General features: G+C 37.5%; 1 protein-coding gene across 1 annotated transcript in view; it reads left to right on the top strand.

Annotated features, from left to right (window-relative positions):
- The window catches only part of gcn1 (GCN1 activator of EIF2AK4), a 41077-nt gene extending 17369 nt beyond the window's left edge, over positions 1 to 23708 (top strand). Inside the window, exons 35-57 of the mRNA XM_065248279.1 lie at positions 1346 to 1467; positions 1548 to 1662; positions 8746 to 8925; positions 9018 to 9238; positions 9333 to 9401; positions 9680 to 9818; positions 11918 to 12114; positions 12202 to 12344; positions 12461 to 12578; positions 12751 to 12966; positions 13080 to 13244; positions 13325 to 13486; positions 15106 to 15198; positions 15957 to 16100; positions 16187 to 16456; positions 16588 to 16701; positions 16823 to 17247; positions 18417 to 18531; positions 20129 to 20225; positions 20362 to 20510; positions 20759 to 20869; positions 21177 to 21398; positions 23099 to 23708. Coding sequence (XP_065104351.1) covers positions 1346 to 1467; positions 1548 to 1662; positions 8746 to 8925; positions 9018 to 9238; positions 9333 to 9401; positions 9680 to 9818; positions 11918 to 12114; positions 12202 to 12344; positions 12461 to 12578; positions 12751 to 12966; positions 13080 to 13244; positions 13325 to 13486; positions 15106 to 15198; positions 15957 to 16100; positions 16187 to 16456; positions 16588 to 16701; positions 16823 to 17247; positions 18417 to 18531; positions 20129 to 20225; positions 20362 to 20510; positions 20759 to 20869; positions 21177 to 21398; positions 23099 to 23224 — 3713 coding nt within the window. The 3' untranslated portion in view covers positions 23225 to 23708. The remainder of the gene's footprint in view (positions 1 to 1345; positions 1468 to 1547; positions 1663 to 8745; positions 8926 to 9017; positions 9239 to 9332; positions 9402 to 9679; positions 9819 to 11917; positions 12115 to 12201; positions 12345 to 12460; positions 12579 to 12750; positions 12967 to 13079; positions 13245 to 13324; positions 13487 to 15105; positions 15199 to 15956; positions 16101 to 16186; positions 16457 to 16587; positions 16702 to 16822; positions 17248 to 18416; positions 18532 to 20128; positions 20226 to 20361; positions 20511 to 20758; positions 20870 to 21176; positions 21399 to 23098) is intronic.
- The last annotated feature ends 376 nt before the right edge of the window (positions 23709 to 24084 follow it).

Here is a 24084-nt window from a genome sequence, read left to right as displayed (position 1 = left end):
GTTGTAAGATAGAAAACCAAGCTTTCTCCCTTTATTTTTACTTAGGAATAGTCAATTTTCTAAAAAAAATAAAAAAAATCCAGATAATTTACTAACCACCATGTCATCCAAAATGTTGATGTCTTTTTTGTTCAGTCGAGAAGAAATTATGTTTTTGGGAAAACATTCCAGGATTTTTCTAATTTTAATGGACTTTAATGGACCCCAACACTTAACAGTTTTAATGCAGTTTAAAATTGCAGTTTAAAAGGACTCTAAACGATCCCAAACAAGGCACAAGGGTCTTATCTAGCGAAACGATTGTCATTTTTGGCAATAAAAAATAAAAATATGCACTTTTAAACCACAACTTCTCTTCTTCCTCCGGTCCTGTGAAGCGCCAGCGCGACCTCACGTAATTGCGTAATGACGTAGAAAGGTCACGTGTTACTTATATGAAATGCACATTTGGGGACCATTAAACAATAAACTGACACAAATACATTAATTAGTATCATTTGACATACAACAACATCGGAGTGGTCCTCTTTCTCCACACTTGTAAACACTGGGGCGTGGTTTCGCATACATCATCCGTGACCTCTTGACGTGAGGACGTATTTGCGTGAGGTCGCGCTGGCGCATCACAGGACCGGATATGGATGAGTTGTTGTGGTTTAAAAGTGCATATTTTTTATTTTTCTTGTCAAAAATGACAATCGTTTAGATTATCGTCTAGATAAAACCCTTATGCCTTGCTTGAGATCGTTTAGAGTCCCTTGAAACTGCAATTTTAAATTGCATTAAAACTGTTAGGTGATGGGGTCCATTAAAGTCCATTAAAATAAGAAAAATCCTGAAATGTTTTTCTCAAAAAAAAAAACATAATTTCTTCTCGATTGAACAAAGAAAGACATTTTGTGATGAAATGGTGAGTAAATTATCTGGATTTTTTTCTTTAAAGGAACAATATGTAGGATTGTGGCCAAAACTGGTATTGCAACAACAAAACTTGTGGCTAAAACTGGTACTGCAATCACCCAACTAGTGGCCAATACACAACATGATAACATAAACATCAGTTGAGGGCTGCAACTCCACTTTTTAAATGACAATATCCTGGCCAGACCACTGTTGTCAGTGATATAAGTATTTGAAATGAAAATAATTTCTAAATGTCTAGTGACATATCAAGGCCATTTTATTATTAATTGATATAAATTTCTTACTTACTGTTCCTTTAAGAAAATGGACTAATCCTTTAAAGATGAGAAATAAAAGTAGCGTCTATATTGTGTCGAGACAAAAGCCATTTTTAATGTATTACATATCTTTAATGTATACCTATCTTTTCTCAATCTCACAGGTGCTCTGTTCGCCTTTGAGATGTTGTGTAACATGCTGGGGAAGTTATTCGAGCCGTACGTGGTCCATGTTCTTCCTCACCTCCTGTTGTGTTTTGGTGATGGGAACCAGTACGTCAGAGAGGTAAATGCACACGCTCCTTTCGGTCTGTTCTCCTCACACATGTCTGGTGTCGTCTTATCTTTTTACCTCTTCTGTATCAGGCTGCAGATGACTGTGCTAAAGCCGTGATGAGGAATCTGAGCGCTCACGGTGTGAAACTCGTCCTGCCGTCTCTGCTGGTGGCACTGGAGGAAGAATCCTGGAGAACCAAAGCAGGTCAGACTCGAAATTTCAGACGAACACCTGTGATCAATGTATTTTATTTATTTAGCAATATTTCACACGCATTTATTAACACTCTCACTGCCAGCGTGATTTTTTTTTTTGCCCCCCAGCGCTAGCTTTTTTCACAAAAGTTTAATGCCTTCCAAAAAAATGTCTTCTTTAAATATATAAACATACAATATATCATCAAATGAACAAACAGACCCTCTGCTTTATTTGTTTTCTTTTATCACCTTTCATATATGGGTAGGTTTCTTTAAAAATACCAAATTTTGATAATTAGGTGATTCTCACAAAATCCAGATTAAGAAGGTGTCCAGCATCAGAATTTTTTTAAATCCCTTGAAGCTATTTTTTGTTGTTGCACATATTAGATTAAGGTCTGAACTTACTATAACCATTATTTTTAGAGGATTTAAAAAAATATTTCCTATAAATTATTTACATTTTTTTTTTTAAGGTTGTCATTATCAAACATTATCATGTTGCGGTAATGATAATGTTTGATAATATTACATTAAATATATGGATTTACAAACTCATGTTTCGGTAATGAGAACTAAAAAGTTGTCTAGGTACTAGGGGTGTCCTCGACTAAGGATTTACATATTCGAATCAGAATTTTCGAATCTTTCCATAGTCGACCGATAGTCGAATCATCTATGTTTGTGTGCATGGGTTGGGAGGGGGCCAGACCAGGTACAAATTGGTAACTTTTATTTTCTTTCACAAGCAGCACACATAAACAACTTTCTGATAAAGTGATCAAAACTGTCTTTCATGTAATAAACGAAGACAAAACTGACGATGCATTTATATATATATTTTTTAAGGTAAAATGTAAGGCAACATTTGTTTAATTATTCCTCATAACATTTTAAAGCCACGATCTACAGAACATCACACAAAAATACATTTGATAACTAAACCTAAAAAAATAACAAAGGTGATCCTGCCTTGGAAACTCCGGCTACAATTAAGTGTTTTTATTTAATTTGGAGATATAGTGCGTCAAAGCAGTCATGACCAAAAAAACCCGACAAATGAGAAATGACAAATAATTTGTGATTGTGACTGTAAATGATAAAAACTAATCTTTATATACAATTCATTAAACTTGAATTTATAACAAGAACAACACTGAAATTAATGATTTTATAGACACTACGCGTTATTATTTTGCACAGAAATACCTGCTTGCTTGCTTTGACTTTGATCATCTCTGTATTAACTGTATTAATAAAAAGAAAGACCGGATGATATTATTTATTTCAGGAATCTCTTTGCTATCATTTGAAAGTGAACACCGACTGACCATAATATTAAATCACAAGAAAGACATTCGTGTCAGGCAGAAATACGTTCGGTGCAGATACTAGTTTCCGTTTCATCACCGAAATAAAAAAACGGCTTACCTGTTTTGTAGTTTAACTTTAAGATAGACAATATAACCACTCTGTTTTAAATACATTTTAAAAACTTATACTCGTCGAAAAACATCCGTTTTTTAATGTTTAGTTTGATGAACTCCTAAATATGAGACGCATGCAGAGCACCTAGCCCGTTCGGCTAAATTACATGCGCAAGCATGGCCAGCACGCAATAGCGCAACATCTATACAACGAAAAGCTATCCAAAATTTACATACTTAAATTAGATCGGAATTTACGTTTATAATAAATACAATTTTTTAATAAAATAAGGTCAAAAGTAACAAAGTGAAGAACAAATATGCAAAATGCCTCAAGTGCACGGAAACAAAACACAAGCCAAATAGTTACTAATACTATAACTAATAGTTATAGCCAAATCAGATAACCCAAAGTGATTTATAAATAAAATAAAATATAGAAATTATTAAAAGAACGAAAGTCATAGTTTAATTTGCCAGCTTTGTCTTTTAAATGTCGAAACAAAGAGGCAAGGCTTTATTAACATAGAGACCTCTTATGGACGTGAAGCCCGGTCACAGGGGTTGTTGGATTTATTAACGCATTTTAAAAATATTTATTGAAAGCTGCTACTTCACATATTATTTGCAGCATTATCATAATATGCAGTATATTAATATATTGTGAGAAAGCTGTTATATGTGACCCGTCACGGAAACCAGGGACTCAAGTCGGCAGCACAAGTTTCGAGAAAATGAGAAACAAAGTTTTTTTTGCGAAATTTGTGATTTTCGTTTTATTGCAGAATCTGTTAGTTGAGATCACGTAGAAGCCTCTCCATGTTTGAGATAGCAGTTTTTGTATATTTAAAAGCGTACAATTTGCAGTTAAAATAAGCTTGTTTTTCCGGAGATTCTACTAAATAAGGATAGTTCGCCCAAAAATGAAAATAATGTAATTAATGACTCACCCTTATGTCGTTCTAAACTCGGAAGACCTCCGTTCATCTTCGGAACACAGTTTAAGATGTTTTATCGTTAGATTTAATCCGAGAGCTTTCCCCTTCATTGAAAATCTATGTATGGTTTCCATGTCCAGAAAGTTAATAAAAACATCATCAAAGTAGTCCATGTGACATCAGTGGGTCAGTAAGATTGTGTTCATGCATCGAAAATACAGTTTGGTCTAAAAATAGCAGAATTACGACTTTATTCAGCATTGTCTTCTCTTCCGGCTCGAGCGTGAAGTCACGTGACTGTAGTGACGCGCTGCCCTGTTCCTCAGACATGTTTGCTAAGTTTTTTTTTTTTTTTCAAACGTATAGCCTGCGTCTCCCCAGACTGTAAAGCTCGGGCGCACAAAACAAAAGAAAAATAAAAGAAGCTGGGGCGGAACAAATAACAGTCAGCCGCATCGTACGTCAGCCGCGTCACTGACTTTATGCGGCGCCGCAGTCGGATGACGTCAAAGTACCGCGAGAGCTCTTCAAGAAATCCTACGGAGTAGTTTAATTTCGACTCGCTCCCGCGGTACTTTGACGTCATCTGTATGTCAGTTCTTGCAGCGCAGCATGAGTCCAAACACACAGAAGTTACACAGATATAGTTGTATTCTTCATATAATTGGCTACATGTTTTGTCTATCAATATTTTCCATGAAGTCATTGGCTGATGGAGGAACGAGCGAGCCATTGGTAACCTCTCTAAAGGATGTCACGTTTTCGACGGCGCTGTTTGGATGATCTATTATACTACTTCCCTATTTTAAATACAAACTTTGAAGGCGGGTTCATGTGTTTAACGGAGTGTAAGCTCATATACCCTTACATGTTACGATTTAAATAGTCTTCAGATTATATATTATATTGTATTACCAGACATTCATGCGAAATCGGATGTAAACAATCTATATTTCACGGATTATACGCATTTGTTGACAAATATGGTCATTGGATAATCTGAAACAGACTGGATTCGACTTGTGATCCCCACAAAGGTAAAAGAGTCATGTTTATTTTTGCGGGTTGTCATTTGGTCATAAAATACTACATATGATGCTAGAACATCTCAAAAAGGGTTTTACAGGGGGCATGGCTTAGCTAAATGAGATGTAAATGAGCCCTATTGTCTCCCCCAGCTGAAAAGAAGAGTCCCTTTCGTCTCGATTTTCTCGGTTTGAGTATTTCTGAGTTCCTATATTCAAATGGCCACAACTTCTCCAAATCTTATCAGATTTCCATGTGTTACACATCGTTGGAAAGCTTAGAAACTGCACTTTCAGAATCTGTGAATAACTCAAAATGCCCAGATCCGAGTTGTGTCCCTACTTTCCGTGACTGGTCACATATGTGAAATCAGATAATGTGTGCACCCATAAGCCAAAATTGAATGATCCTCATTTCATAACACATCTGCGACGATTCGACTATGAGATTGGTAGTCGAATCAGGCTTCTCCTATCGATGCATCGAATCTTCGACTATTCGGGGTCACCCCTACTAGGTACTATGAAATTTAAACTTATCTGGAGAGAAAAAATAAGAACTGCTTACCTGGTAGCCATCTTGAGTGTCACAGTCATTTATGTCCATTTCAACTATTCTTTTTTTGAAAGTTAGTTCCTTGAGGGTTTAAACAATGATTGAAAATTGTTGCGGAGGATGAGAAAATTGGTTTTGGACACATTTATATTCCTTATTAATTGTCTCTACATTTACCAATGATCACCAAATACCACATGTTTCTTTACTGTAAATGTTTATAGTATAACGCACTAAAGCTTTGAATTTTTTAGATTTTTTTATTATAAATATTGCTTCAGTGTTTTATAAGTTGAGGAAGAGCGCCACTTAGTGTATAATAGCGGAAATATGGATTGCCGTAAAAAGTCGTCATTGGCAGGGAAAGAGTTAAAGGGCACCTATTATTCAAAATAGGTTCATGGTCAGATATTATATTTCATAAAAGTCTACTCTAAAAATGGCAAAGCATTTTTTTGTGCTTTCGAAAAAAAAATGTAAAAATTGAGAATCGAATCGTGACATTAGATTTGAAAGTGTAATCGAATCGAGGATTTGGAGAATCGTGAAACCCCTAGTTCTAAGCAAGTTGTACGCGTCGCTGATAGGGATGGCGAAAACGGAAAATTTTCTTGACCGGCCACCGAGCCTCATTAGCCGGTTGAAACCGGTTAACCGATAGTTTAAAATATGCTATGCTATTTAAAATAACAGCCATTTCTAGGTATGTGACAAAATGACGTAATACGCACGAGCGCTTTGTTCCCACGGCTGTGTTCGTTGGTGACTTAGGAAATCTGTCATATCTTTGCTTTGTGAATACCTCTAAAGCCCATATACTAGTGACATAAATTACTTCCTCACGTTGATTCTCACGTTCGAATTTCCAAGACAGCTGTCGTAAGAAGAAAGTTATAAGCGAAGCAAAATTTCTCTCGTGTTTGGCATTGAAATCCTCTATGAAGGCGAGTATTTTTTGTTTCAAACCAAATACTTTTGATAGAATATACATTTAACTTGAATTAGGTGAAGTTTGGGATTGATTGTAACATTCGCATGTGCTTTTTTAAGATCCGCAAGTGACGTTATTGTCAAAAGCAGAATCGCCCATTCAATCATATTGGCTTCCAAAACTTCTCCGTTTTCATCAATCCGTGCAGTATTTTTCAAAGTAATCATACAGAACGAAGGATTAGACTCTCTAGATTACATTATTGGCATAATTTTGTCAAACATATAAATAAATACATGCATGCAACATGCATGCATTTATTGATTTATGAATGATAAATAACATAATCATCAATTAATGTATTAATAATATCTGACCATTTAAATTGCTCGACAGCATTATTAGTCAATTAAGAAATATTAAAGAAACAATGAAATGTTTCTTTAATATATAAAAATACAGCAATTTTATTTGAGAGGGCTTTGATTTCATATGAAAGATATGCGTGGATTGATGCTCTGGGTTTCATTAATTAGTGGTTAATCAAAAATAATAACATTTTTATATATCTTTTAAAAAGATGTCATCTTAATCTTGTTGGGCTTTTAATTACATACAATGTGGTGTTTGAATTATGCAAATAGACCAAGAAATGAGGAAGTTATGATATTTTAAAGTGTTTGGTCAAGCGGAAGAGGTAACAGTTTTTCATAGTTTTATCGTTTTAATTGGGTACAAAAATGCCCCCTAATTTTCGAGATAAAAAATTCCATAACTTTCTTAATAATTATACGATTTTAATAATTTAAAAACCATGTTAAAGTTCTTTTTATTATCTATCATATGGTTAGAATTATATATGAATTTTCTAGTATTTATATTTTTTGTCACATACCTACCATTTCGAGCCGCGCCTGCAATTTCGCAACTTGCATCTCTCTGCGCTCTGCCTCCGGCTCACACACACACACAGACCTCACAACACTTTTTAAATCCCCTACAGCGCGAAACATAAGTCCGGCAAACGCGGCGCCGTGCTTAGTTTCGAAATAGTTTAGGTACTAGGTGATCGCGTTGAACTTGAAAATAAAGGCGTTTGTGAAGCTCATTTGAAAATTGTCGCGGCTCATTTAAGAAAATGACAGCTCAGAAGAGACTGCGCTTTAGTTTGGGGTAGTAATAATAAAGACATAGGATGATCATCATCACCTTTTCTGTTACCACTGAAATATAGATGTAATGTATTTCCAAATCTAAACCCATCTTATGCGGAATGTTGCCTAATAGACTGCAACACGATAAAACCAATGGATTAAACGGGCACCTTCAGAATGTGTAAAAGACGCACCGGCCAAAGCAGGTCTGGCACTGTGTTTGTTCTAGAACAAATGCAGCAAAGATATTTAATGCTTGTATGAGGCATATAGGCCTACACTGAGTTTTATTTATTTATGATGAGGTGCGTTCTAATTAACAATGCAATGCAAGTGAACGCGCCGTGCCGGCGCCTTCATGCACGGACCGGTAATTATATGATCTGCTATATTTGCTTTTTATTTATTAAATACATTCATTTGGTTGATGAAACATTTATTAAAATTAAGATACAATTTATACAAAACGAAATTCACTTTAAAGAAATGCTTTCTACAAAGCAAAACTTAATAAAGTGGTAAAAATCATGGCTGAGGATTTACAGAAACAAAACTTACTCTGCACTTAACTGTTAGCCTAAAATACATAAATGTTAATAATTTGGAACACAACCAGGAGAGACTTTAATTTTAATTCTTTTATTGCTGTATTTTATTTACTATTCGAATAAAGGAATTTATCAAAAAATAGCCTGTAGCATTTACTTTTCGCAAACCTTGTGAGCATGCGAAACCAAACGCAGTGACCTCGCGCCAAATGTTTTTTATTGGTTTATAAAGTACAAACAGACCAGTTATGAAAAACTGAGTGTGAGGGATTTGTTCACTTCACACAAAATGATCTTGGAAAGAAAGAGATGACTAACTGTAGTAGGGTTTAGTCCACTGTCTATAATAGCCTAATTTACAGATCCCTTTTTTTAACCGACAACCGACAACTTTGACCGGTTAACGTTGATACGGTCAACCATCGGTCAAACGGTCATCGGTTAACATCCCTAGTCGCTGACTGATATTTGCATATTGTTATTTGTTGACTTAAAAAAATTTTCTCCATAGGCTCTGTGGAGTTATTGGGTGCGATGGCTTATTGCGCTCCTAAGCAGTTGTCCTCCTGTCTGCCGAACATCGTACCCAAACTGACGGAGGTTTTGACTGACTCACACGTGAAGGTCCAGAAAGCCGGTCAGCAGGCTCTCCGACAAATCGGCTCAGTCATTCGCAACCCTGAGATCCTTGGTATGCACGAGCTATTCGTTTTATATTACGTCTTATATAATCTTCTGTTAGTTTTCAATGACACTAAATTGGTGTTTTTGTGCATCGTGCAGCGATCACCCCCGTTCTGCTGGATGCTCTGACCGATCCATCTCATAGGACGCATCACTGCCTGCAAACACTTCTGGACACAAAGTTTGTGCACTTCATTGACGCTCCATCACTTGCTCTGATCATGCCCATCGTTCAGAGAGCTTTCCAAGACCGCTCCACCGACACGCGCAAGATGGCCGCCCAGATCATAGGAAACATGTACTCACTCACTGACCAGAAGGTGTGAAATAAGCTTAAAAAGTTACTAGTTAAAAATACACATTTGAATGTGTAAATCTTAATTATCTGTATCTTTGTGTTGTGTTTTATTCAAGGATTTGTCTCCATATCTGCCAGCTGTGATTCCAGGACTGAAAAGTTCCCTGTTGGATCCTGTGCCTGAGGTACAAAAATCTGGCGTTTTATAAAGGCCTGTGTTTTAGTCTTTTACTGCATAGCCTTCCTGAAGTCCATTTACAACTTTAGTTAACCGTCAAATTCACAGCTTATGTTTTTGTTGCTTCACAATGAGCCAATTTTGTCATTTAGTTTCAGTATATGCTCAGGGTGGGCTGGGGGAGTGAGTTTTAAATATATATATTTGGATGATGTGAGAGATCGTTTTTAAATGACACGAGCTGAATCTGTAGCGTGTCACGTCTCATCTGTCCCTGATCCGCAGGTACGAACCGTCTCTGCTAAAGCTCTGGGTGCCATGGTGAAGGGTATGGGAGAATCAAGCTTTGAGGACCTGCTGCCGTGGCTCATGGAGACGCTGGCTTCAGAACAGAGCTCTGTGGACCGCTCTGGTGCTGCTCAAGGTGAGAACGACCCAAATTTTGCTGCGTTGAACCAACAGAGGGCAGCAGAGCGCTGCAGCTCAGATGTTAATTTAGCAGATGTTTGTTTACATTTACAGTATTTAAAATTATATTAAAGTGCTTACCGGTGTTAATTTATATTTACCTCACATCTTCCTGTAATTAATTTACCTTAAAGGATTATTCCACTTTTTAGAAAATAATTTTGTTAATTCACCCCATGTCATTCAAGAATGTTTTTCTTTGGGTGTGTCTCAATCAGCTCCCTTTTTCAGTAGTAAGGGCACTGATAAGGGAGTCGGACATTTTAAGGGCTGTCTCAACCTCAGAATCCTTCCGGTGTACTGGAATGTTCGTTCCCTAAAATTTCCCACAATGCAACGCAAAAACCATTGAGGATCGATGGTCCCCATGTTCCCTTACTGGAAATCACGTTCATTTTAAAAGATTTTTATTTTTTTTATTTTGAGGAAATCATTCCAGGATTTTTCTCCATCTAGTGGACTTTAGTGGACCTCAACAGTTTACAGTTTCAATGCAGCTTCAAAATTAAAGGAACAGTATGTAGGATTGTGGCCAAAACTGGTATTGCAATCACAAAACGTGTGGCTGAAACTGGTGCTGCAATCACACAGCTGGTGGCCAATATACCAAACGACAACATAAACATCAGTTGAGGGCTGCAACTCCACTTTTTAAATGACAATATCCTGGCCGGACTGCTGTTGTCAGTGATATAAGTATTTGAAATGAAAAGGATTTCTTAATGTCTAGTGACATTTCAGGGCCATTTAATGATTAATTGATATAAATTTCTTACATACTGTTCCTTTAACATGTTACATATGTGCAACTCACAATTGGGTGATTCTCACGAAATCCAGACTTAGAAGGTGTCCAGCATCAGATTTTTTAAAAAGCCCTTAAAGCCATTGTTTTTTTTTGCACATATACGATTAAGGTCTGAACTTACTATAATCATTATTTTTAGAGCATTTAAAAAATATTTCTTATAGATTTATAAAATTTTTTTAGAATATCATTGTCAAAAATTATCATTATTGCAACATGATATTACATTAAATATATGCATTTACAAACTTATGTTTCGGTAATGAGAACTAGTTGTCTAGGTAGTATGACAAACAAAATATCAAGTTTTATCTGGAGAGAAAAAATAAGAACTGCTTACCTGGTAGCCATCTTGAGCGTCACAGTCAATAATGTCCCTTGCAACAAATTTATTTTGAGAATGTTAGTTCCTTGAGTGGTTAAATAATGACTGAAAATTGTTGTGGAGGATGAGAAAATTGGTCTTGGACACATTTATATTCCTTATTATTGTCTCTACATTTACCAATGATCACCAAATACCACATGTTTCTTCACTGTAAATGTTTATAGTATAACAGGCACTGAAGCTTTGAATTTTTTAGATTTTTTAATTATAAATATTTCCATGTCAAAGAAACCAAATCCAGTCATGGACACGTTGTGGTAATGAAAATTTTCCCTCTAAATGTGGAAAAAACAACAAAATTGGTTTGTATGATGTCATTTGAAATCATGTGCAAAATAATACATGAAGAGATGTTTGTATTTGTATGCTTCTTATTTTAATACTCTTACTATGCATTTACTTATCAAAATGTTTCATGACACCTCATTAGTCTAATTTCGTGAGAATCACCCAATTGTGGACCATTTTAAACCATAAACTGACACAAAGACATTCATTTGTATCCATCTACATCTGATCGGTCCTTTTTTCCACACTCGTAAGCACTGCAGCGGTAGTTTCGCGTACGTCATGCGTGACCTTTCAAGGTGTTTACGTAATGCATAAGGTCACGCTGGCACGTCACGTGCCTAGTGCAAGACGAGAAGTTGTGGTTTAAAAGTACTTTTTTGTAGTGAAAATTATGCTTGTTTTGCTAGAAAAGAAAATAATATTTCTTAAAACATCTTATTTTTTCTGCTTACGTCCTCAGGCTCTGAAAAATTATTTATTACAAAATAATCGGCACCTAAAATCATGATTTAAAGCGTTACTTTATGCAGGTATTTTTGTTCTTTGCTGATGTCTCTGTGTGTTTTAGGTCTGGCCGAGGTCATGGCTGCCCTCGGTGTGGAGAAACTCGATAAACTCATGCCTGACGTGGTGCAGACAGCCAGTAAGATCGACATCGCGTCTCACGTCAGAGACGGATACATCATGATGTTCATCTACCTCCCGCTCACCTTCGGAGAAAAATTCACTCCGTATGTGGGTCCCATCATTCCCTGTATCCTGAAGGTGAGACGCTTCATCGCTTTCTAATGATCTTTTATTGCTTGAGAATTTAAGCTCAAGATGGATTCTTATCCCTCGCTCGATTTGCAGGCTCTGGCCGATGAGAACGAGTATGTCAGAGACACAGCCCTGCGTGCAGGTCAACGCATCATCAGCATGTATGCTGAGACCGCCATCGCCCTCCTGCTCCCAGAGCTGGAACAGGGTCTGTTTGATGACCTGTGGAGAATCAGGTATTTTGCACACACACACGGCTTTTATAAGTGTCCCCCATCAGATCATAAGTTAAGACCCTCTTCATCTTTGGTTGTCATAGTGATGGATGTTGATGCTACTTGTGTTCTTTTAGATTCAGCTCGGTGCAGTTGCTAGGAGACCTGCTGTTCCACATCTCCGGGGTAACGGGAAAGATGACAACCGAGACTGCATCAGAGGATGACAATTTTGGCACAGCCCAGTCCAACAAGGTACCGAATAATGTGTTTTTGAAACGCACTAGAGTGACATCATTCACCCTGCTGTCAAGACCTCAGAGACAGGGTCTGACAGCACCGCTATCTTTAGAAGAAGAAATATCTCTCACTTCCTGTTTTCGTGAAGTGGAACTGTATATAAATATACTTTGATGAATATCTTTAGGCCATTATTGGAGCCCTGGGCCCTGAAAGACGCAACCGTGTACTTTCTGGACTCTACATGGGCCGCTCAGACACGCAGCTGGTGGTGAGACAGGCGTCTCTTCACGTATGGAAGATTGTGGTGACAAACACACCCCGCACTCTGAGAGAAATCTTGCCAACCCTTTTCACACTTCTGCTGGGGTTCCTGGCCTCCACGTGTCCAGACAAAAGAACGGTACACAGATACACATCTCTTTAATGTCCATGTCTCATTGAATCGCCCGGTTTTGTGGATGAACGGAAGATGAAAATGTTTTCTGTGTGACCATTTGTGTTTTTCTTCTCTAGATCGCTGCTCGTACGTTGGGTGATCTGGTGAGAAAGCTGGGCGAGAAAATTTTGCCTGAGATCATTCCCATCCTGGAGGAGGGTTTACGTTCGGACAAGAGCGACGAGAGACAGGGCGTGTGTATCGGCCTGAGTGAGATCATGAAGTCCACTAGCAGAGACGCAGTGAGTCATGCAGCGATGTGGAAGATAAAATAAAGGTCAGGTGATTTGTGGTGATCTGACATTTTGTGTCTGTGTGTCAGGTTCTGGTGTTTTCTGAGTCTCTGGTCCCCACCGTGCGCAAAGCTCTGTGTGATCCTCTGGAGGAGGTTCGAGAAGCGGCCGCCAAAACCTTCGAGCAGCTTCACACGACTATCGGTCACCAAGCGCTCGATGACATCTTGCCTGCGCTGCTCAAGCAACTGGTACCATCTTAGTTGCATTTTTATTAGTGATCCCGCAATATTCAGATACTTCACTAGCTACGTTTCCATTAACCATTAAATTGCGCAAATGGGTTGAAAATACAGCCAATGGAAATGCATCAATTTCGCAAAATCTCACATATATCGCATTAAAGTTTTACGCTTGCATGAGGTGGTTTCTCAGGCAATTCGGAAAAAAAAATATTAAGCAAAACTGCAATAAAAACTATTTATTTGCATTTTCAGGTCACCTGATGCAAGTTAGTCACATAATTATTGTTTGTAGATAATGCAGTATGTACTAAAACCCAATATAAACTAGGGATGCTTAACGATTAATCGCGATTAATCGTTAGCAGAATAAAAGTTTTTGTTAACATCATATGTGTGTGTGTGAACTGTGTATAATAACTTTGTATAAATAAATGTACACACATGCATGTATATGTTTTAGAAACGTTTACATGTGTATATACATTTGTATATTTATGTATAATTTATATTATATATAAATATACATACTTAATATATACATTTTTTTTCTTAAAATTATACATGAATGTGTTCATATTTATATATATATACATATTTATTATACACAGTTTACACACATATGTGATGTAAACAAAAACTTTTATTCTGCTAACGATTAATTGCGATTAATTGTTTAGCATCCCTAATATAAACACACCATTACGTGTCTGCTCCCAAGTATAAGAGGCTTTCCTTGCCAATATTTTATTTAGATAACACTCATACATCTCTTGATTTAAAATTATGTACTATAGGGCTGTCATGATTATAAAATTTTGGCTGACGTTAATTTTAGCGATTTATAACAATAAATTGTCTGTTTTATTGCTTTGACTTTTAATTCTCAAACATTTTCTTTTGTTTGTTCATGAAATGATTTTCACATATTGTTGTGATTATTTAAACTAAATCTTTTGCCAGGTTTACCGGATATTAAATATTAATTGCATGAATATATCTTTCAAAAACTGAAAATTCTTCATAAGAAATAAACACAATATAGATAAATAAAAATAACTGAAAATAAAAATGCAATAAAAATTTACTGACTATACCAAAACAGTTCTTAAATAGTAGCCAATCCTACTAAGGTCATAATAGTACTGGACCACAATTCCTTACATATGCTTAAGAATAGCATCCTTCACTTCCCTGAATTTGGAATTGCTGTTTTGGAAATGTATGTTTTACCTGGCAGTTTATACTACTTATCAAAGTTGTGACGCATTTCTTTAAATGCAGTTTTTTCCACTGTATTAAATGGCTTTGCCGTGTATTGCATTTACACTGTCAGTTAAGGAGCACCATCTGATACAACGTCTTATTTATACAGGCGCTGCAGCTCCCCCTTGTGTTTTTTGAAGAGATGTGCAATCATTGCGGTGATCTGAAATCATTGCAATGAGCTCAAACAATTACGATTTGACAATTATTTATTTATAGAAAATAATGCTAAAGATTTGCGCATATCTGCAATGGAAACACAGCTATTGTTAGTTTCCCTCCATCTGGGATTTTGTAGGATACATTATTTGCAGTCTAAAGATGATGATGATGGTGTTGATGTAAATGTATGTTGATTGTAGGAAGATGAAGAGACATCAGAGTTTGCACTGGACGGACTCAAGCAGGTCATGGCCGTTAAGAGTCGCTCAGTTCTGCCTTACCTGGTGCCTAAGGTGAGTTTGTTTTTGTTTTTTAACTAGCGACAGGTGAGCATCGCAGCTTATTGTGACCCATAACTACCTATTTAAAGGGCACCTATGATATGTGCCCAAAATATGTCTGTGAAGTTTCAGCTCAAAATACCCCACTTAATATTTATTATAGCATGTCCAAAATGCCCCTATTTGGGTGGTAACAAAAATGTGTCTGTACCTTTAAATGCAAATGAGCTGCTGCTGCTCCTCACTCCCTTAACAAAAGAGACAGTGAGCGTTTTCACTTAAAATAGAGCTGATTCCTGTAAATACAGTCTTGGACTATGATATGAGATATATTGGACAACATACAACTTGCTGAGGGTGGAAACTACGGCAATGCAGGACTGTCAGTCATTGGCTGTGGGTGGGGCTTTATCAATGTGATGTCACATTAAAGGCGCTCTATGCATTTTCCGTTTTTAATAAAATAACTGCATAGTGTGTTTTTAACAAGAGAATCAAAATGGCTTGTCTATTGAGACTGCTTTGGTTTAATGGGGATTAAAAATGATAGAGTAGGTGGGTTTTTTTTCATTGTAGGGTTGTTGTGGTCACACATTGCCAACACACATTTATGTCCATACTATAATAGGTGCCCTTTAAATAGGAACAAACCTTTTGAGCGTCTGTAAAACAGCCAACCTCACTAGATGGGGGTGGAAAATGGGAACTAACCAAAGCAAAAAATATATAATGTAAAAACTTTTGTATGTACATTTTTCTCTCCTCTACAGCTAACCGCTCCTCCCGTAAACACGCGTGTTCTGGCCTTCCTCTCTGCGGTGGCGGGAGACGCCCTGACGCGTCATCTTGGGGTGATTCTGCCTGCGCTCCTGTCCTCCCTCAAAGAGAAGCTGGGCACAGAAGAATGCCTGCAGGTAAACCTGACACCTGTCAATCATCATTTCCACTCGATCGCCACCCATGAGTCATCTGTTTCTGACACTTTGTGTTCCCTCCACAGGAGCTCAGTAACTGTCAGACCGTCGTTCTATCTGTGGAGGATGAAGTCGGTCAGAGAATCGTCATCGAAGACCTTCTGGAAGCCACGCGAGGAACTGACGCAGGGCTGAGGCAAGCGTCCGTCACCATACTCAACGGCTACTTCTCTCGGACTCGCCTGGACTACAGCGCTCACACGCGCACCCTGCTGTCCGGCCTCATGCGGCTCATGAACGACACGAATACAGAAGTGCTGATCCAGAGCTGGGACACCATCAACGCCATCACCAAGGTTTGAGATCCTTCACGTTATTGATTATGAAGAGTATGCGTAGGATAACATCTGGCTTTGATTGACAGCTACAAGTTTTTGTGTTTTGTGGGTTTTATTTTAATTTTAAGTGCATTTATGTGTTTATGTAGAAACTGGATGCAGGCAGCCAGCTGGCCCTGATCGATGACTTGCACAGAGACATCCGCTCAGCTGCTGCTGAGGTCAAAGGTCAACACTTACCCGGCTTCTGTCTGCCTAAAAAGGTGAGCATCGCTTACAGAGTCAAAACACAGAGCAGGGGTCAACACATCTAAATGCATCAAATTAATTGGATGAAATTAGTACGCACTTAGTAAACTGTTTTGCTCGCTCTCTCTCTCTCAGGGTGTCACATGTATTCTCCCTGTGTTGAGAGAAGGTGTGTTGACAGGAAGTCCAGAGCAAAAGGAGGAGGCGGCCCGTGCATTGGGAGGAGTCATTAAACTGACATCAGCGGAGGCGCTCCGCCCCTCCGTGGTCAACATCACCGGACCTCTCATCCGTATCCTAGGAGACCGTTTCGCCTGGAACGTGAAGACGGCTCTGCTCGAAACACTCACTTTATTGTTGGCCAAGGTGGGCATCGCTCTGAAGCCGTTCCTGCCACAGCTCCAGACCACCTTCCTGAAGGCGCTCCAGGACTCCAGTCGGGCCGTACGGCTCCGGGCGGCCGAAGCCCTGGGTCAGCTGGTTTCTATACACGCTAAAGTAGATCCGTTGTTCACCGAGCAGCTGACGGCCATACGCACTGCAGAGGACTCAGGAGTCAGGTAGTTATCTTTAGTTTGCAGACTGGGTGTTTTGAGATATAATCAAAAATATCAGGATTTATTTGTGTTATTATTTTTAGAGACATTATTTTGGCAATACTCTTGAAGATCAGATCACATTTTATGACATAATTATTCAGAAAACTATGACATTTCAAAAGGTTCACATACTTTTTCCTGCCATTTAAGTATTAAAATGTGTTATTAAGGAAGATGGATAAAATTTTGCCATCAGTGTTCGAAATCATCTTTATATTTAGCAGCAACAGATGGGTGATTCTCACGAAATCCAGATTTAGAAGGTGTCCAGCATTTATTTATTTTTTTAAAGCCCTTGAAGCCATTTTTTTGCACACATAAGATTAAGGTCTGAATTTACTATAATCATTATTTTTAGAGGATTTAAAAAATATTTCCTATAGAATTATTTACATTTTTTTGATTATCATTATCAAAAATTATCATTTATGCATTTACAAACTCATGTTTCGGTAATGAGAACTAAAAAGTTACTATTACAAACAAAATTTCAACTTTAATCTGGAGAGAAAAAATAAGAACTGTTTACCTGGTAGCCATCTTGAGTTTCACAGTCAATTATGTCCCTTCCAAATATATATTTTTTTAAGTTAGTTCCTTGAGGGCAATGATTGAAAGTTGTTGTGGAGGATGAGAAAATTGGTTTTGGACACATTTATATTCCTTATTATTGTCTCTACATTTACCAATGATCACCAAATAGCACATGTTTCTTTACTGTAAATGTTTATAGTATGACATGCAATGAAGCTTTTGATTTTTTTGATTTTTGACTTATAAATTTTCCATGTCAAAGAACCCAAATCCAGTCATGCACACGTTGCGGTAATGAAAATGTTCCCCTTAAATGTGGAAAAAAAAACAAAATTGGTTTATATGATGTCATTTGAAATCATGTGCAAAATTTAAATAATAAATTAATATATTAATTTATCAAAAAGTTTCATGACACCTCATAAGTCTAATTTTGCTATAATCACCCAGATGCCACGGACGTTTTTCTATACACTTCACATAATATAACACCAAAATCAGATAAACTAAATAGGCAGAAAATATAATAATATTTACAGGTGCATACTATATTAAAAATGTTCAGGATGTTCACCGTATGTTTGTTTTTGCTGCAGGGAAACCATGTTGCAAGCCTTGCGGTTCGTCATCCAGGGTGCAGGGTCAAAGGTTGACCCCAGCATTAAGAAAAACATCATCAGTACACTGCTAGGCATGCTGGGACATGACGAGGTACTACTGACAGTTTATTACAGTTAGTTAACCAGACATAGGTTGTGCTGGCATTTTGTCTGGCCATGAATTCAGCAACAGGTGGTGATGTTTTTGCATATGCTGCACATGCTCATTGGTCCGGTTCATTCGCTTTAAAAGCTCAACCAAGTTAATGGTAGAGTGGGCGATTTAGAAAAATGCTAACTTTAGCCTACTAGCATTGAAATCACATCATTCAAGTCGTCACCCAAAACCACACATCTTTTAAAACACATGAACACAGGCCAGAAGCCCATATCTCATGTCTCTTTCACCTGTAACAAAACTTTGCAGTACAAAGTGCAGACAAGGGGAGGCAACTGATATCAGTGATGACCCGCTGGATTGGGTGCGGATCAATGACTCAAGATATTCTCTCTTGGGTCACTCAAGGTTGCGAAAAAGTATCAATCTGCACCACCAGTACATCATCAGAATGCGTTTTCAGCATTAAACATTAAAGGTCACGTTCTTCCTGATACCATTTTTTTAAACTTTAGTTAGTTTGTTATGTTGCTGTAAGAGCATAAATAATACCTACTAAGTTCACTGTCAGGCGATATATTTTCTTGAACAGAATTCCCCTTTCAAAGCCTACAGCGAACGGCCAGTTTGAACTGCACCCCTCATCTTTCCAGCTGAATGACGTCAATATAAGAGTTTTTGACTAAACTCCGCCCACAGGAAAACGTCAGTCACCAGCTACGGCTCTGCTAAGCCAAACTGCTGTCGAATCGCAACACACTAAACAAACGACACGATCATAACTCAATACATATTTCTGAAGGAGGGACTTCATAGGACAAGGAAGACATCAGCCCGTTTTTAGGACAGTGAAAGCAGCGGTATACAGATAAGTAAATTGTGTGAAAAATACCACGTTTTTACACGTGAAACATAAACACGTGTTATATGCGCACTGTAAACACAATCAAAGCTTCAAAAACACAGGAAGAACAGGACCTCTAAAACCTAACTTGTTGTTACAAGGATGGAAGTGCTACAATAAACATGCACATAGGTGTCTATTATGTTAGCTACAGAGCTAAATTTCATCTGCAATTTGCTCAATTGATTTGCATTTCGCATCTAAAACCACACAGAAAGTGTGACCGCGCCGCTTTAGTGGATGCTTTAGTGTTTTATAAGTTGGGTAAGAGTGCCACCTGGTGGATAATAACTGAAGTATGGATTGTTGTAAAAACAGGGATAACTCGTCAATGGCAGGGAACGAGTTAATAGTTGAATTCAAAGGTGTGAATTCAAGCATAAAATTTATATATTATTGGTCCAAAAATGTGCCCGGATTCTAAACTTTTAACCACACTGTCTCCACCCCTGGTTATATTCAGTGTCGTAGATGCATTGAAATAGATTAACTTGAATTTAATTTAACGTATCACGTATGTAAATATTGGCATTATGTTGGTTGATGAGTTTCTGTTTGTTGTCTGCATTCTCATGACCGTCTGAATGCTGTTTGTCTTTGAGCAGTGATGTAGCACAGGATGTGGTCATGTTAGTGTGTCACTGGAGCCTCACCTGGCTTTTATGTGTGTGTGCACTTTTTGTGTAGGATGCCACACGGATGGCCTCTGCAGGGTGCGTTGGCGAGCTGTGTGCGTTTCTTTCAGACGAAGAACTCAGGAGTGTTTTACAGCAGCATCTTCTTGGTAAGATCACACACATTTAGCATGTGCTTTAAAAAAAGCAGAACAAAATTCATAACATTGCAGAACTTTAAATAGTTCATATCCTCCACATTACTTATTTCTATATCTCACACTAAACATCTCTCTCTCTGTACAGCGGATGTGTCTGGTGTGGACTGGATGGTCCGTCACGGCCGGAGTTTGGCTCTGGCTATCACAGTGAAGTCTGCTCCTGGTCAGCTGTGTTCGGAGGAATACAGATCTGCTGTACTGGAGGCTGTGTTATCAAGCGCTACTGCTGATCGAGTAAGAGACAATTCATCTCACAGCCTGATCTGTTGACTGCCCAGTGTTCCCACGACTCCTTGAAAGTTTGTGAATCTGGGGGGAAAAAAATCAATTTTTGAAAATACACATATGCATAGATACAGGTCATTGAAAGTGCTTGAATCTAGTTTTCTGGAAAAAAATCCATATTATTGTGTGCATGCACATCTTTATTGTCTACTGTTCATGTGCTCTTTAATTAATGTTGGGTATGATCTCTCCTTTAGATTCCCATCGCATGCAGTGGCATCAGGGCCATGGGTTACATGATGAAGCATCAGCTATGCTCAGAAGGAGGAGAAAGTGTTTCACCTCGTATCGTCACACAGTTTGTAAAGGTGAGGTTAAATTGCAATGAAATGCACTGCATAGTGTGCAAAACATAGTGCTTATTAAAAAAAGCATTGAAAAATGATGCAATGATAAACATTATTGACAATTTTGTCATACTCAAAATGGCATGTACATTGTGCGATACTTTATTTAAGTATTGCACATTTGGTGCATGAGATTTTCAATACATGCCACACTAAAATGTGTATACTGCATAGTATTTTGCTTCAAAAAAGTTACAAATGTAAAAGTTGTTTAAACTCACATCAGATGTTTGTGAGTGTGACCTTTGTATCGTTTCTCCTCCCACAGTGTCTGCAGAACCAGTCCAGTGATATTCGTCTGGTGACGGAGCGCGTCCTGTGGTGGGTGTTTAAGGAGGCGGAGACTCCCTCTCTAGAACCCAATCTGGTGAAACCGGTCATCAAAGCATTGCTGGACAACACCAAAGACAAGAACACCAGCGTCCGAGCCCAAAGCGAACACACGCTTGTCAGTTTACTGCGACTGCGCCAGGGAGAAAGCGGCATGCAGGTGAGGATCAAAAAAGCACTTTTTTGGGTTGTGTAAGCATTTTCTGTTTTGACACATGGGCCATTCCACTAAATTGGTGTCATTTGCATGTTGTAAGCATAGATTTAGCAAATAGGTGAAATAAAGCTGCATGATAATGGCATTAAGACACTGAGCAAATTCTTGTGATATACCAATTTTTTTTTTTTAATTTAAAATAATAACATCAACAAATATAGATAGATTATAACATCAAAGAAATAATATTGGTTACAGGACAGAACATTAAGGAATAGTCCATTTTCTTAAAAGAAAAATCCAGATAATGTACTCACCACCATGTCATTCGAAATGTTGATGTCTTTCTTTGTTCAGTCGAGAAGAAATTTTTTTTTGAGGAAAACATTGCAGAATTTAATGGACTTTAATAGAGCCCAACATTTAATACTTAACTCAACACGTAACAGTTTTTTTCAACGGAGTTTCAAAGGACTCTAAACAAACCCAAACGAGGCATAAGGGTCTTATCTAGCGAAACGATTGTCATTTTTGACAAGAAAAATAAAAAATATGCACTTTTAAACCACAGCTTCTCGTCTAGAAACGGTCGTGATGCAGCAGCGTGACCCCACGCAATACGTCATGACGTCAAGAGGTCACAGAGGACGAACGCGAAACTCCGCCCCAGTGTTTACAAGTGTGTTGAAAGAGGACCGTTCCTACGTTGTTGTATGTCAACTGATACTAATTAATGTATTTGTGTCAGTTTATTGTTTACAATGGTCCGCAAATGTGCGTTTTATATATGTAACACGTGACCTCCCTACGTCACTACGCATTTACGTTAGGTCACGCTGGACCGGACCTAAACGAAAAGTTGTGGTTTAAAAGTGCATATTTTTTATTTTTCTTGACAAAAATGACAATCGTTTCTTTACATGAGACCCTTATGCCTCGTTTGGGATCGTTTAGAGTCCTTTGAAACTCTGCTGAAAAAAACTGTTTAAATGTTGGGCTCTATTAAAGTCCATTAAAATGAGAAAAATCCTGCAATGTTTTCCTCAAAAAAACATAATTTCTTCTCGACTGAACAAAGAAAGACACCAACATTTTGGATGACATGGTGGTGAGTAAATTATCTGGATTTTTCTTTTAAGAAAATTGACTATTCCTTTAAGATTGGCATTCACAGTCATAGCATCAATATCATAAAATATACAGAAAAGAAAATGACACTTGATCTTCACATGGCCTTCAGAAGATCCAGATGATGTAACTTCCTCTTGAAAATGTGACTTTCTAGATTTTGCTAACAGGACTGAGTGAAATGGTGGGGACGTGACATAAATGTGCATTTTATCTAAAATATGATTTTTTAATGGTAATTTAATTGGTCAAAATATTTAAAGCAAAGATGGGATTCACACAAAAATGCAAAAAAAGAAAATATGTAAAGAATTGTATGCTTTAAAGCAAACAAAGTTTACCAAATTAATAAAATCAATACATAGTAAAACAATATAAAAAATAAGATCAAATTAAACAAAATGTCAACATCAGGTTTCAAAGACCAAGAAAAAAATGTGCTTTAAGATATGATTTAAATAAACACAATAAATAGCCTGTCTAATGGGCAAAGGCAGATAAATTTACTTTTTTTGCATGTCAATGAAGGACATCTGTGAGCGATATGAACATCCGTATGTGTTTATTTGTTTCAGAGCATCAGCACGATCTTAGACTCCGCCAGTAATGAGCTTCTGTCAGAGTGTTACAGACGATCTTTGAAGAAGATCTCTGGCCTTCCCGACTCCAATGAGGAGATCGATGACACGATCCTCACATGATTGACAGCATTTGTCCTTTTCTGGATCTGGAAACTTCAATCCCTGGTGATCTCAAAGAGCGAGCGATTCTGCTTGATATATCAGTGACCTGCGTCTGTCAGTTATTCACACACAGTCCCCTCCTCAACGCAAGCTTTGTTCACGTAATTTACACCATGAGAAAAGCCTAAAAAAGTATTTATTGTGCTGAACCCCTTAAATGATCTAAAGTAGTAATTTTTTGGCTGATAATTTCTTCAATTGTTTTTTTCTTTTAAATTGAAAGTATTAATTTGTGCCAATTCTTTTCAAACACTGATATAGATTAAATGACCCTGTATGATTTTATTTTGATGCTGAGCTGCGTTTGGCTATGAGACGTGTGATCCTTTAATGGGATGTGATGCTGATATTTCTTCAGTTAGCGCTGTGTCCACTAATAATGGTTGTATGAATAAAACAAAATGAAACATTGGTTTAATAAACGGTTTGATTTAATGAGAAATATTTTTTTTGAGATAAACATCTTTAAAACTTTACCAGAATTAATCGATCCAGAAGTTTCACCGTCCATGATGCTTTTTAATGAACTTTGTATGGAGATAAACTATTTGTCAAAGGTTTGGACACATTTAATCATCATTTAGTCATCATACAAATTGTTTGAGTATCACAGGTGTGTTAAAACCCTTGACAGTTAATGTACGTAAAAGTAAATAACAAATCAAAAATTAAAAAAGTAAATGATTAGTCGCACTCTTAATAAAGACAAGCACAGACAAAGATGCTACGCCACCTGTATGAGGACTTTTAGGACTGCTGGACTTTAGCTCTATAATAATAATAATAATAGTGTGCCTTTATGACATACTGAGTTTGCA

The sequence above is a fragment of the Paramisgurnus dabryanus genome, chromosome 11 (genome assembly GCF_030506205.2).
Source record: "Paramisgurnus dabryanus chromosome 11, PD_genome_1.1, whole genome shotgun sequence".
In the NCBI taxonomy this organism is placed as follows: Eukaryota; Metazoa; Chordata; class Actinopteri; order Cypriniformes; family Cobitidae; genus Paramisgurnus; species Paramisgurnus dabryanus.
The sequence above is the reverse complement of the archived record's forward strand: the minus strand, read 5'-3'. Positions and strand labels throughout refer to the sequence as shown.